The sequence below is a fragment of the Brachypodium distachyon genome, chromosome 5 (assembly GCF_000005505.3).
Source record: "Brachypodium distachyon strain Bd21 chromosome 5, Brachypodium_distachyon_v3.0, whole genome shotgun sequence".
Lineage (NCBI taxonomy): Eukaryota > Viridiplantae > Streptophyta > Magnoliopsida > Poales > Poaceae > Brachypodium > Brachypodium distachyon.
In genome coordinates this window covers 14,761,151-14,777,260 of record NC_016135.3, presented here as the reverse complement: position 1 = coordinate 14,777,260, position 16,110 = coordinate 14,761,151, and the positions used below count along the sequence as shown (strand labels likewise).

The window sequence follows — 16,110 nt, the reverse complement described above, 5'->3', positions numbered from 1 at the left end:
AATTGAAACAATACTCCGCCTACGTACATGCACTTTGAACTTTTGTGCCCTTGACCACCGATTTCCCTCAATGATTTTCTCAAAAGTTCCTACCAAAGACCATGGCCACAGAGTGGGCTTGCAACGATCAGTCACTATGTCTGACAGAGTGACTTGCCATCACTATCAATGCATAATATTTGTTTTATAACATGCAAGTTATACTACTTTTGTTTTCAAAATCCATATCTGGTATGCAAATCAAGGCACACAAATTATTTAATATTTGATCAAACCATAACACCCTGGTAATTATTTGATCGACGTACTGCTATTCTATAAAGTAAGTATATCTTTAATCCTATCAAATATTGCTTGGATTATGTGCCTCTTTGGCTGTTTGGCATGCACACATGGAAAATATTGTGAAACAGAGGTAATCTTTGTTTTACACCCTAGTTTAGGAGCTAAAATGAAATTTGTTGTGTTGCTCCCAAGGGATGCGAGTGAACTGTAACATGCAGAGCACAAATCTACAGGACAGAAAGTACAAAAGCACAATACTACCAACAATGAAATGACTATTAAACAAATTAAAGATTGGCTAGCCATTTAGACAATTGTGTTGCTATGATGTGACAATAAACCATGCTTCACAAGATTGGTTTATGTCTCTTAGATTCCTGAGATAATTGCCTAGCTATTAAACATCTTGTTCCGTCGAGATCTTAAATTTACAAGAACATAAATAATAAATGAGTAAGATTATACTAACTAGCCAGTATATTCTTCTATCTGATGGAAACGGAGATGGTATTTGTTTTACATCACTAGTTTGCCAAATTTGTTTGAGTTTTACATGGCATCACAATTTCTTTTAACTAATTACGTAACCAAACCGTGTAATAAGATACTATTAGGTTAAGATCATAATATATATGTTTGAGAGGATGAGCATCAACTTAAGACCAAATGACTCATTGCTCCTGCAGGATCCAAGTGAGATATAATAGAGGCAAAGCACAAGTCTAAACGAAAGGGGAAGTACAAAATTAACAACCAAAAGACTATTCAATATTTAAAAATGTCTAGACAATTGTCCGTCGATGTGCGCATCGATTTATGCCGAGGCCGGGGATCGTTTCCCCTTTTCGAAAAAAAAATTGTGTGTTGATGTGATGTAACATCAAACCATGCATGGTCACAGGACTGATTAATCATCTTCCTAAGCTAAAATGTCTAGTCATTAAAGATCGTGTTCTGTTGAGCTCTGAAATTTACAAGAACATACAAATAATGGACGAGTAAAATATATATACTAACTAGTACTAGGAAATATGCTATGAGATGAAACATTTAACATGAATGTCAAGGGTAATAATAAGACGCACAAATAAACATGACCCATAATTACCTTTTGATCGAATGCTTATCCAAGCACAGGGTGAACTTTCTGGGGATAAAGGGGCCTTCCAAATAGGTCCTGCGGGTCATGTTAGCAGAGCACCCTTCTTCATCGTCCCCACTGATATAGAGGGTGACCGGCCCCAGCACCATCTTCTTCAAGTTGACCTCAACCAGCCAGTGCATCATGATCAACACAAAGCAGACGACATCAGGGTCAACCAAGCTCGTGGTAGGATACTCTGGCTGGAGGTGTGGAAGGCGCTTGTCAAAGTCAAGAGCAGCCCAGAAATCGCTGGCTTCCATGGTGGCTTCCATGGATTCCATGATGTAATTTTGAAATCGAAACGGTTGGGGCCGTGCAAGCTGTGGCCATGAACCGCAATGACGCAGGGCGGATTCACGCTGCTCAATTATGGCCTCAACCTGTGGGAACCCGGAATTAACTTCCAGACCCCCATGTGCTAAGTTTCATCAGTCCAGATCAAGCTGATGAACACAGGCGAAATGACTAACATTGCACAACACTTAAGATACAACAAAGCTTTATTATTAATATACCCAATGGCTTACAAAGTGTAATGTCTCATGACATTGTTATAATCAGAAAACAACCGAAAGTAAAATGCGCAGCGACTCCATCTCAGCCACAGGCAGTTGATGTAGTCCTCGTGACCTCACTCCTTAGATCCTCATAGTATTCATAATCAGCATCCTTATCTTCAGGAACTCTGTACAACAACAACAAAAGCAATGCGATGAGTACATTACATACTCAGCGTGCCCCCCTCTGGGAACCCTGATAACTATATGTTGGCTTCAAATGAAGGCTATATGGTTCTTTTGCATAGAAGCGGTTTTATTTGAAATGCTACCATACTTTTGATGAAGGCGGTTTTGATAAAAACAAGTTTATCTCCAAAGCATTATCCAACAACGTGAGGGTACTCGACCACTCACCCAAATCCTTAGTTCCAGCAATAAGTCCGAGAGGGAGGAAGGAAGGGAAAGAAGACAGATCCAGTATGTCAAGAAAGATTCATGTGTCGTCCATGACCGTGGACACGGCTATTCGAATAGTGTTACAATCTGCAGAGGTCGTACGCTGTACCCACATGACACAATCTCGCCCGGTGCCTAACCAGCGGCCTCCGGTGAATACACACACAAATGTGTACCGGCAGTGAGTCGTGACAAGGTCTTTCAAAAGAACATATTCAATGTGACACGCCCACTAGGTTTCAACACGGAAGGACATTGTCTGGCGATTCACAGTCCGGGCCCCCCTTTTGTGCCGAGGGCTCCCTATCTCAGGCGACACCCCATGAGCGGTACGGCTTTGCCAACACTAAGCATGAACTCCATACTAAACCAAGCCAGAGCCCATATAGCATGTGGTCGCACGGTTGTCACAATCTTCAAATTCAAGACTTATTAGGCCTCATCCGCTACGGGCGGCTAATTGCTCCCACACAGGCAAGCAATTGCTCCTTCAACTAATGATCCAGCTGCGGCCCGCCTCAGTTGTATGGTAAGTTTCACCCAGAGTAGGTAGAAAGAGTAGAATAAGGTTCCAAGAAGAGGGACTACACCCAGCTCAGTGAGCTCAACAACTTTCAGCAATGATATCATCGATCCGAAGATCACATAGAATCCTTGAATTGGCAAAAGAGTGATTCCTAATGAATAATATAAGCAAGGCTAAGCATTTCTACTCTACAAGATTACTATATAAAACTACTCCAGGTATCAAAGGAATGGTTGCAAGCAGATCATGGCAAAGTGTCAATCGACACACCAGCTACAGGAATAAAATATCATGCATGTTTATAAAACAATAAAATAACTAACTAATGCCCATTTGAAACCATAGGATAAATATGATCAAAGAGAGGGGGGGGGGGTGGGAGTGCCTCCGTTGATGAATTCTTCTTCTTCATTGTCCTGGTTCCACCTCGTCACTCTGTACTCGTCGTAGCGGTAACCAGAACAAATGAAATAAATACAAATACAATAAAACCAAATGAAATGCAAATAGGAGAGTGAATAGACAAGGCGGCTAAGAATAGGTTTGGAAACTTGGAAAGGATAGGAACAACTTTGATAAGATGGAACAATGAGATTGATTCTAACAAAGTAAACTATATACCCAGAATGAGGGACATAGCTTGATTGATCGTACCCTTTATGAAGTAATAAATATTATACTACACCATATAGTCACACTGCTACTAACCATATAGCTCAAGCATAAATGTAAACAGTCACAAAACAACACACCTTATCATGCTAGTTTGCAAGCATCAAACAACTCCTATCATACTAGTGATACAAACAAGAAGCATAATGAATCTAGCAATCATTACAAGGATAAGAGCCTAACAAGAGCTAAGATAAATCTCTATGCAAGATAAAGCTATACATGGATTTATAGTTCTAGATCAAGACAAATGATTGAACACATAACATGCTAACAACTGTTAAACATATGTCATGCAAACACCAACTGATAGAAAACTATCAAAGCATGTCGTACACAATTATATAATAATGAGGAAGCAAGTATATGATCTATATTAGTAACATGAGCATAGTTACACATAATAGATGCATTTAAGCTATATGCAATGCACCACAGGGTGATGGAACACATATGCATTGAGATAAGTAGAACTTACACTAGAGGTACAAGGAACAATTAGAATTTAGCAACAATATAACTTTCAAATGTGCATGATGACAAAGGCATAGTAAATACTAAGCATACAAGCATATCATAATACTTAGAGAATCATATGAGACAACAACTATGAGCGAATGGCACATAAAGACAACATAGTATACTAGTATGCAATGGAAAATACATAAGCATAATACTACCTAAGACATATGTAAACAAGCTAGCAATAATAAATAAGCAATCATGCAATTGCATGAACATACACACCATACATGCACTAAGCAACATGGAGTGCTACTGAACAAGTAAAGAGAATCAATCACTAGGTAGCATATAAGAGAATAATCAACTACTAACATGTATCACTAGCAAGCAAAAGGTTGACGATGGATGGTATACGATAGTAAGCTAGTAATATCAACGTCCTAGGAAGCATATATCATACAAGGATAGTAAACTAAGCATCTAGCAACTCTTACATACATCCTAGTGGTGAACCTTTGGATAGAGCAATCAAAACATGTTATGAAGTGCAACATGGAAAGCAATCAAGACATGATTTGCATAAACTTTTTATAAAAGTGAACTAGGAAGTTAGCAAGTATATGTTACATATGACACACACATTAAGAATACAAGCATGTGAATGTAATAAAATACATGCATGACCAAGCAAGCATATGGTACTATAGATGCATTAACAAGAGATAACCAGCTTATCCTAGCACACAAAGCATTACAATATGAACATCAAACGGAACAAATCACAGGAAGACAAGGACAATACAACATGGCAAAGTTACTAGATTAAAACACTAATGCACACACGCAAATCTAGCTAACAAGAGACAGGTATAGAATAATATATAACACATGTTCCAAGCAACACAAATGTACTTCAACTAAGCATGGCATGGACAATACTAATGTACTTCAACTAAGTATGGCATGGACAATACTAATAACGGGGCATGGCGCACGGCAGGAAGCGAAGGAAGGGCCAAGCCAGTTCAGATCTTGGGTACGCGTTGAAAGAGGGTTTCTTTTGTTTGTTGCGGCGGGCGGCTGGGAAAAAAACTAACTTCTGAAAGAAAATAAAAAACCTTCCGATGCTAATGCTGAATCCACATCAATAGCCTGTTCAGTTTCCTTTTGCACCTTTGCTCCTACCGGAACGGGCGAAGCGGTACTGACGTTGAATGCTCGAACTACTTGATTAGGAGATTACCTAGTTTACTTGGTTGGGGGGATGGATGTATACAATCACATCGACTGGGTTCAAGGTCTCACGGAAGAGATTTTTTCTTCTAATAAAAATATAATTGATTACACAAAAAAACAAGGAAAATGTTATTTTGGTGAAATCATTAGATTAGATTAATTGAACCTTCATAATAGTGATTGGTCTTTATTTATTTTTCTTGATTTTAATTTTATAAAATACATCGTTAGACTACAAAAAATCAACGTATCGACATCCCCAAGCTTAAGCTTTTCTCGCACTCGAGTACGTAGGATGATAAAAATGTATGTTTTGAAGCTTAATGTGGTTCACGTAAGTGGTATGAATCATTATACTCTCCCTCTCAATCGCTAACAAACTTAGGTGATATAAAGTACAAGCATTGACAATTGTCTATGATCGATTCTTCATTAATTAAGAAGTTAAATTCATGATTATAGTTCATACCGGTCATGTCATGATTTATTTATGATAATGGATGATCAAAAGATATAAAAATGAATATTCTCCCCAGGAGAGTAAGAGGTGCCATCTTATTTGAAAGAAAATGATCATAAATATAATTTATCAATTCACGTAGCAACAAAGGTAGATTATGTAAAAAGTTATAATAAAAAAAGGAATATCAACATCTCAAGAATATAAAGATTAATCACGAGAAATGATGAGTACAAAATGCACTCACTAGCATAACTTCGAATACTAGGAATCCCTTTGATGATATTTATTATTAATCCTAAGAGTCTAAATATTAACATTTGTTGAGCTCAAGTTAGTTGAATAGACTTTTTCAACTTGCCAATCTAACAAGACCAATTGCCCAGAAATGCAATTTTTCACAACTAGCTGACCCCATGATGTAGGTTCAAACTATTAACATGAAAGTTTAAAAAATAATTGAAAAATCATTAACTGTATTACAAGTAAGTACATGAACATTTGTTGCCGAATTTTGTATGACATCTTCCGTGGCATAAAAAATCACAAAAGACATAGGATTGCCACAACATACTTATTTGTACGGTTTATAAATAGTCATTTTTTTTCCAGGATTTACTGTGAACAATGACTGTTGAGGAGGAAATGCAAAAGTCCAGTCCACATAAGTAACACAACTGATAAGCCATCGTGGCCCCTGCTAGTCCTTGACCCCACTGGTCAGCGCCTCGTCACGTCCCCTTACGGATGGACCTCCTTTTCTTCCTCCCTGCGTCAACCTCACTGCAAACGAACCTTGCATCTCCTGCTTCGATCCACCCAATTCTTCTCCAACTCAAACCCTAGAAGCAATCACTTGGCATCACCCCGGCGAACCGCAGAGCTCCAATTCCAGCCCCGGCCGGGCCATCTATTGGCTACTGTTATCTCTAGCGCCGGATTCGGCTTCGGCGCGATGTCTTGGGCCGGGCCCGACGAGATGCTCCTCTCCACCTCCCTGGCTGGCTTCTTAGACAGTGAGATTCCTTTATCAGATGCTTGTTTTGCCTCCTTTAGTTTCCCCGATACTGGCCGTGGTTCGTATCATGGAACCTTTGCGTCAGGGCGTGATTTTTGTGGGGATCTTGGATCCGATTGTGTAGCTTCCGGCTTGACCTCGATGCTTCGGTTATGCAATTTGTGTCAAAAGGAGACGGTCTTTGTAGGATAAGGATGAAATTGGTCCAAACGTCATGTTATTATTTGTATTGGCAGCAAATTGATGCAAATATGGGGAAACTTTATATGGTTCATCACTTCATTGGAAGGTGGAAGCTTTTGGTAGGTTACTCTGGCTGTCTGGCTAGAGTTTAGAATGGAATGTCTGTGGCTGAATTCCTTGTAATATCGCTAGAATTATTGTATGGAGCTGCCTATGGTAATACCATGGTAGAGCTGTGATGGATGTGTTACATAAATACATGCATTGATACTTCATGTAATATGGTCCCATAGCTTGTTTCACTGTGGTTTTGGTGATTATGTAAGATCCTTGCTCAAACTTCCTTCAGGATAAGCCCAAAAGTATGGTTAATTGGACCCAACTAGTGTAGATTTGGGTTGTTGATGGAGGCATGGAGCACTTTTATGCACTCAGTTGGTTGGGTAGGGTAGATCACGAAATATTGTATACTTTAGTAATTTGTCTTGGGGGTTTGAACATTAGATTGTAAATTAAATTTTATATTAGGTTTAAGTAATATACTAACCGCATATTTCCAATGAAAAAAATGTGTGTTTGTGCCTTTGTGGATGGGTGGTTACTGAACCTCAAGAAAGAACACAAGTGCACCCCTTGATAATAGTAATTCTGTGTCAAAACTTTGGTACATCCTTTAATTTCTATATACCGCTTTGTACTTTACTTGTTGTAGAAGCTGGAATTTTATTTTGCTTGCTAGTCGTACTGTCGTAAACTATATTATGCACTTAATACTACCTGGAATATGAGTATATGATGTTGATCTGTTAGTTAGTTAGTTAGTTGTAATTTTTGCACTACTATAGTTACAAAGCTTGTTATTGCAGCCCCCATTTGATGGTCATTGATCACAAAGAGCTTTACTTTTGGTACTCCCAGTAGCATAGATGCACTGGTCCATCTGAGCTTCTTTTATTTAGTGGATGAGTCTTGCAATTTTCATTGTTGTGAGCTGTGTTTGGCAATAGAAGCTCTGATAGAAAGGGCATGGGCTGATGACATACTTCAGCTTTTATTATTATTATTATTATTACTATTATTGTTATTATTATTATTATTAAGTGTTATTCATGGGCCGATGACACTTCAGATTGCTAGACACTTGAGAATAACAATGTAAATAATATAGATGCAAGCTGCAGAGGTACACATGATTGTTTAATTGTTTGAGTAAATCATCAGTTGAGCTAAACTGTACCGGTGAAGTTTTTGAAGTATTCAGGAATGTATACCTAGTTGTTGATAAGTTTTCTTGGCAGCTTTGTAATTCTCAAGTGTACCTTCTAACCAAAGGATATTGTAATTTAATCAGTTTGATTGGTAATGTGCTATACACTCATTATATCCTTCATCATTAATTATTGTGTAGGTTGATCAGAAACAGATACACTTAGTTTTGCTATTTCATGCGATTGACCAAATAATTGAAAACAGTACCACTTGCAGAGTGTGAGTATCTGTATGAAAAGTTTACTGCTAACTTTAGCTTTGCAAATACAAACAGAAACACCTGTACCTAATTACTGTCTGGGTTGATATATCTTTGCCTTCTATAACTTGTTTGCTTGGCAATGCTATTTAGTGACTGTTTATGGATCTCTTTAATTCCAGAGAAACTTATTGTCCTACTACGAGATGGACGAAAGCTACTTGGCACGCTCTGCTCATTTGATCAGTTTGGTATGCCACTTATGACATCTGCTTATATTTACATATTTTTCTGCCATAAAGCTCATCTTTTATGTTTTACTTTGTAGCAAATGTTGTTCTTCAGGGTGCATGTGAACGAGTAATTGTAGGAGAATTATATTGTGATGTTCCTCTTGGTCTGTATGTGATCCGGGGAGAGAATGTTGTATTAATTGGAGAATTGGTAATGATCTCTGTTGCACTAAGAAATGACCATGGTCAAATCCATTTCCCCCCTATTCATGCTATAGATCTGGTATTGCATTGAGCAGGATCGTGAGAAGGACGAACTCCCTAGTCACATGACTTGCGTCTCAGAGGCTGATATAAGAACGGTACACACTTCACTGGATAAATCTTGTTTTTAAGTTTCTAGTTTTTCTTTTGGTTTTTGTGGCTAAAGTTCTAAGCAATTTGTTCCACATATGCTGTACAACCTAGCTCTCTCTTTTCTGCAAGTCTAAGACAGACATGAGCCAAGGAAAATGAAAATATATGTCACGGAGAAACTCTAGTTCCAATCATCATCATCATTTGGTCGTTCCATCTTTATGCACTATTTTGAGGCACATGTATGCACAAGCAATCGAGATTCTTTGAACTTATCCTTGAGATCGGCTCCATTGCCTGGAGTTATTTATTTACTCAATGCGTTTATTGCATGGAGCAAGACTGGCATTTTATAATTTATATACATCAGTCTGTGATCATGTTTTCATGCTTATGTAACAACTGGTCTTATGGCACAAAGATGAATGCCAAAGAGTTATGCTAAAATGATCCGGGGTCCATATGAACCCAATTTCTACAAAATTAGCAAACATGGTATTTTTAAGGTCTTTTTTTTATAGAAAAATCGCGCAAGCAGATCATGGAGAGAAACTTAGGCCTGTAAATTTTCTTAAAAATATATGATCCATTTGTTTGTACCTCACTTTTATGATTTTTGCATAGCTCACAAATGATACTCCCTCTACCTGTTTTCTACGTGCATAATCTTTTCAAATTATTTTGAAACTTGAAAAAATGATTTTCTTTTTCTTTTGCCAAGTTACTAAAGGTGGGTTCATATATACCCATGTTTAAAAAAAATACACTTCGCAACTGATAATATGTTTCTATCTCTCCTTCTTTCCCCAGGCTGAGAAAGCAGAAAAGGAAGCAAGAGATCTGAAAGGCACGATGAGGAAGAGGATGGAGTTCCTAGACTTTGATTAAAATCCATTGGTCTCCTTGATAGTTGTTGACCCTTTGTGGCCGCTGGTTTTTTATGGCGGCTCTTGCTATATTTATGGGTAAATGGAAGCCCTTGGTTGCACTCTGCCTCATATGCTTCTTGTTTAGCCAAATGAATTGGATCGGGGAGTTTCGGTGAACAGCTTGTTTTTCAGTAGCAGTGCATCATGTATTCTTGTATTCCTACAGTTTCGCTTTTCTTGGGAGCTCCTATCTCGCCCTGCATTTGTATTTTCATGTTCCTTTTACCTTTCTGTTTTCTTTTTCCAATGGCATTATGACCCCGCAGGATCGTTCGGCTGTCATGTCTGGGTTTGTGCAATAATATCTCCAGTCTGTTTCCCGGTGGCCCTATCCATTCCCGCTTTCATTTCGCTGTGTCCATCTGAAAGCCGGAGTCATCATTCATCAAAATATGTGTGATAAGGTGATCTCGCGACAAAATCTTGATCGGTCTACGGAGATGTGCCTTGGCATCAGCAGAGCCACAGTATCGGCGGCTCTCTGCCTCTGTTTGTCTCTCTCGGTTGCATTGCAGCTGCCATTTCCCTTTCGAAAAGTACCATTTTAACCAGCAGGATTACGAAAAAAATCGAACAAGGATTACTGCAGTGATCTGCGACGATGTCGCTTGCAATGCAGGAGGAGATACTGTGCCAGCCGGCCAGCCCCAACATATCAAAAGTACGAAGGCATCAATTATATCCCTGCGAAACCAATCCCCTGCAAGTTCCATCATTCTACTGCTTTCTCGTCCCATAATATGAGACGCGCACGCGTTCTAAATCATCAATTTGATTAATTAAATATGTATGTTCTTTAACAAAAAAGTATATCATTAGATTTGTTATCGAAGAAACTTTCTAATGATATAAACTTTTTATTATTTAATTTTTAGTTAGTTAAATTGATGATTTAGGAATGCGTGCGTGTCTCGTATTATGAGACGGAGGAAGTACTTTCATGGATGCATGATACGCAATCCAGCGCGACTGGACACCGGATCGAGAAAGAGAGAGATCACGGGTTAGTTAGGCCAAGGTACGGGACGGGACGGGACGCGACCGGCCAATGATGGATGGGGGTAAGCTTGTTCTTCTTCTCCTCATCTACTTCCTTCTCGTGTTCCGGTTGCAATGGCGCCACGGTAGTTTGGCGAGCGGCGACCACTGACGATATGATGGGAACAACACATCACGGGCGTGTTGCCCACAACGGCCGGAGTGCACATGGCAGTGCAAGGCGGGCAGGGCACCTGTCCCTGTCTTGGCATTCAACGCGGCAACATGCATGCTCGATCGGGTAGTCGATCGGGATTGGGGCTGGGTTTCCGAGTTTGTCGGCTCCTGAATCCTGCCTGCCGCGCACGCACAGACTGTACAGAAAGTCCGGCGTTAATGGCGGCTGATCACCCGGCCTCTGCTCGCGTGCCATACACCAGAACATGGGTTTTATGCAAGTTTGCTGACTAATTTTGCTTGTAGTTTACGGACGTGGAATTTCTGCAGGGTTTGCTTGTAGTCTCCGGCATCTGAGAGCATGGAGAAAAAACTCTCTGAATGTTGCTGTTGATTTTGTCGGTACTAGTTACGTCAACACGCACTCTCGGGCGACAAAGCGAATTCTTTGAGAATGTGGAGATCAAATGGAATCAATCATCCATGGGCAGCATTGCCAGTTTATTTGGATAGCAGGAACTAGAGAAAGTTGGAACAGGACAAACACATGATTAGAATTTATTTGGATATGTACGGTGAATGCGTACAGGACATAGATAACGTCCCAGGTGAAAATATGAAAAATTTCAAATTCTATTCATTAGATCTTAATTCTTAAATAAACAGATCAGGTGACAGATCGACCATCTATTCACTTAAACTGTATTTTCTGAAGAAAAAAAACTTAGAACTGTACTTACGAGTTTTTCTTTCTTTCATAAGATGCGTTCAAGCGATCAGTAGTTTCACCTTTTATCAGGTCCGTCCGTTTATTTAAAAATCTAATGGGTACTATTGAAGTTTTCAGAAGATGGAAGAATTTATTGAGAATGAAAACCCCATTCATAAAACACGTTTATGTGATTAGAAGTTTTCATTGTCGCCTAGATATTTTTACAAGAATTAGCAGAGGGAGTAGAGACTAGATGCATTGGACTTTTCAAAAGAAAAAGAGAATGGGGTTTGAGTCTATGTTAGAATCGTATGGAATTGAGGCCAAATAATGAATTTTATGGGAGCCAACTCCACTCATGAATTTTGACTGTCCTTTTTTTTTTTTGAGGAAGAATTTTGACTGTTCTGTCCACTCTGTCCTGTTGTATAAGACTTATTTTGACTGTCCAAGTTCAATCTTTGACCACAATTTTTTCTATCGTACCTTTTGACGACGAATGTACTTTTTTGACGTGAACCCAACCATATCAAATGTGTACCACATAGACCATATATCATTGGATTAAACTGTGATCAAAGCTTAAAGTCAGGCAATGACAAAATGTCTCCTACATTCAGACGGGAAGATAGCTACTGCTGAGCGTCCATGTAATCAGAATTGCAATAGCACAGTGCGGCACCAAACTTCCCTTTGCGTTGGAAGCAAAAATCAGAAGATTACGAAGAAAGTTAAAGAAAACGGAGAGGAAATCCGGAGCAGGAGCAGGAGCAGGACCAGTGAATGTAATCTTCAGAGTTTCAGAAATTAACAAATCGCTTGCGTTGCGGCACAAATCGTTTGCACATTCAGCAGCCGTATGTACATACATCAGTGTTATCTTCGCGGAGGTCACGAGTCAAAGCTTAGCTTAGCTAGCATATTGCCCTGCGCGCCTCATCAGCACGGCCGGCACGAATGGCGCGGCGAAGCACGGCTCGACGCCCATCCACGGCGACGAGTCGGACGGCGGCTTCCCCGGGGCCGGGGGCCCGGACAGCACCGCCACGCAGAGCTCAGCGAGGGTCCACATGGCGCGGCGGAACCACCGCCGGAGCTTGATCCGCCGGTTGCCGCCCGCCCGTGCCGCGCCGCCGCCGGCACTGCCGCCGAGGCGGACGATGAGGACCTTGCGGCGTAGCCCGTGGCGCGGCAGGCGGAAGTGCATCGCCGCCGCGGCCCGGCGCGGCACGACGCTGCACGGCGCCTCCTCCCCCATTGTTGTTGCTTTGGCTTTGCTTGATTTCTCGGTTGGCGCACGCGCTGGTGGGTTTCGGCTTTGCTCGATCCGTCGATCGTTGTGGTTTTGTTTTGAGAAACCGGCTTCGTGCTCGTCAGTGGTATATAAAGCGCCGGGGGGAGCAGGGACAGGGGATCAGATGGATAGGCTAGGCTGTATGTTTGGTGATTTGCTCTGCATGTGCAAAGTCATTAACTAATTAAAATTAAGGAAAATGAGAGGATAATATATTGACAATGCTTGGACTAGCTGGTGTGAGAAATGCTGGACTGATGGTCATGCATGCACGATCGAACTCTTTGTTGTCCATATAAGAAAGGGGTGGGTAAGATACCCTTTAGCAAAATCGAATGCAATTCCTAGTTATTTCTTTTTTTTGTTATTTAACATCTTATTTGGTCACTTGGTTTCATAGAAATAAATAGTGCGCGATTTGGCCGCTATAACGGCACGGAATCCTCGGCGCGACGTTACGACAGTTGCCACGAAATCAAAATTTCATTATATGACAGATAAATTTAGATGTGACGCTAATTTTTTGTAGGAGATGGCGCGGTTGCGGCACTCTGGAGGATGCCGACGCGAAATGATTTAGCACGAATTTAAAACCTTGCTTAGTTTTTGCAAATTAATGGCATCAGACGTTAGGACTGCGTGAGATTGGCATGGAACGTAAATATACTCCTACAAGCTAGAAAGGCACATCTATCCAGATTAAAGTAGTATTTATGTAGCGTATAACTCAGGTAAAGTTCGAAGCTGAACATTAATATGTACCTAATCTAATCTTGATGTTCTCCAAAACAAAGGCCGGTTTAACAAAAGCTTTGCCGCAGCACACTTTTTGAGCTCTCGCTCAGATGCTTCATGCTTTCTACACCGACCGTACCCTTTGTCACCCCCAGGCAACAACAAGCAGTCGTTCAAACACGTTTGTCAGGTACAGAACGCGATCACGGTTGGTGAAATAAAAGAAAGAGAAAGAAAAGGAAATGAAAAGCTGCACAGAAATGAAAAAAAATTAAACAATGGAATTCCGGTCGAGGGCCATGGGTATGCACGAGTCACCTTTTAAATTTATTTTCTTGCCACATCTTAGTTTATCTTTTAGTGAAAGAAAACCTTCCTCTATTAAATTTATCAGAATGATTCTGTTCATTTCTCAAATGTACAGAGGAAAAAAAAACTTGCACAATTTTCCCGACATATGCGTACAGGCCCCATTCGGTCAGTCGTTTCAATGCAACGTTATCTTTCTTCTGGATTTTCTGTAAACAATTGGAATAGTATGCATACTGCATACATACAGCTTGAGCTAGCTCACCCCCACGGTTATTAGTCGCCATCAGCTGCGAAGACCGGAATAAAGAGGGACAGGATCGAGCTAAGGTGATTGGAGTACAGTTGGTGACAACACGAAACAAGAAAAACTAACAACCCATCACGGCAATCTTTAATTGATTTATGTCTTTATGAACCATATATGGAGATATGGGAATATCACATCATCTCATCAGGACACAAAGGAAAAGGGCGTCCTGAATTTCCCTGCACCCCGTTTGCCCGCGTAGTAGTAGTGTATGAAAACAGGGATTACTTTAGATAGCTGGAGAAAATGCATTGACTGGTCACACCACACGCGCAGCAGAGGTACTTGATTTCCGTCGGATTTTATGTCGAAATGTCGTGTAAACACTCAGCAGTCGTGGTTGCTTCCGTTTTGATCTGTTCACTGTACAGAAAGGGATATGGCCGGCTTGATTTGCAAAGCGTGATGCACCAAGAAATCCATTCTAAAAGTGTCATCCTTTCTTGAGGTTCTGAAAGTGTCCATGTTTGAATTATTTCATACTCTTAGAGGAGTGATGAACCGATCGGTTAGGTCCAGGGCCAATTTATGAGAAGTATACTTAACAGTACCAGTACAGTATATGAACACAAAGGTACAAAAGTTGTGAAATTGTGCTTACTTAATAGTACTCCCTCCGTTTCTAATGGTTTTAGTGCAAATTTCCTAGATACTACTCCGTAGTATATGAAGTTGCACTATAGGCTACGCTAATGCCATGGCTCGTAGCTGGTATTCTTCAGTGCCGTCCTTGCCGGGTAGATTTGTCGGGTGCTTGGCGACGCTGCACTGTCCTGCCAATTGCCATGGATGGAAGGCTCACGACGGTGAGCAGCAATGTGTTGATAAGGTGAAGGATTTGACGAGATCGTGCAGCTCGATGGGAGCCCGTCAAACTGTCCAGGGCTCTTCCATTTGGAGGCGACGCGTGGGTGGCGTCAGAAACTCCAAAGGAAAAGCCCAAAGTGGTTGTTTTCGGGCCGGCGGCCTGCGCAGGGAAGCTGGGCAGGGGAGCCTGCAGCAGCGTGTGCGCGCGGCGCGGGCTGGGCACGGGGGACTCACGTTCTGCGTTTTTCTTTTCCAATTTGATAGAAAGCGAAAGAATTACGATCTCGTGCCAGGAGCTCCTAAGAACATTCGCCAATACATATCCCTTTTGGTCATTTGGGCAAGCTCGTGAGCAACACGATTGCACGATACTAGTGGCGGACCCAGAAAACGGATAAGGTGCTAAGATGGGTCTAATGGTGCTATACTTGTTATACTTGTAGATTTTTCAATTTATAAGCTAGATAATGGACAGCATCTCCTTCTAACCACGCTTGCTAGGCCGGTGCTACAGCACAGGTAGCACCGGCCCTATCTCCGCCCATACTAACACCATATGCCAGTAGCGACCGTATATCCTGCAAAGTGTGACCGATACAGGAGCTAACGTGCCGCCTTCAGACCATCAATCAGGCCCAAGGAGTCACACTCATCGATCAACGGAATCGGGATCCAGTCCCTGGCTAATCCACGATTTTTAATGTTATTCCCCTCGTTTTATTATACTCGCTCATTCTCTCCAAAATCCTGATTTCAGATTACAAGGCATAGATGGACAAGGGATTCAAGTGCTAATCTCCCAAAAATCTTGAAACAAAGGATTACGCACGCGCATCATTCAGCACTGTGAGAGAGA

The 16,110-nt window shown here is 40.9% G+C and overlaps 2 protein-coding genes across 2 annotated transcripts; one reads left to right on the top strand and one right to left on the bottom strand.

Moving 5' to 3' along the window:
* Positions 1–6,476: 6,476 nt before the first annotated feature.
* Positions 6,477–10,251, top strand: LOC100824555 (sm-like protein LSM1B). The gene is made up of 5 exons (XM_003579778.4): positions 6,477–6,760; positions 8,596–8,664; positions 8,742–8,857; positions 8,946–9,008; positions 9,814–10,251. The coding sequence occupies exons 1-5, from the start codon at positions 6,700–6,702 to the stop codon at positions 9,889–9,891; spliced, it is 387 nt and encodes a 128-aa protein (XP_003579826.1). The 5' UTR covers positions 6,477–6,699; the 3' UTR covers positions 9,892–10,251.
* A 2,095-nt stretch (positions 10,252–12,346) lies between these two features.
* On the bottom strand, positions 12,347–13,350 carry LOC100828866. The gene has a single exon (XM_010241645.3). It carries the CDS (start codon positions 13,055–13,057, stop codon positions 12,710–12,712), a length of 348 nt encoding a protein of 115 aa, XP_010239947.1. The 5' UTR covers positions 13,058–13,350; the 3' UTR covers positions 12,347–12,709.
* Positions 13,351–16,110: the final 2,760 nt, after the last annotated feature.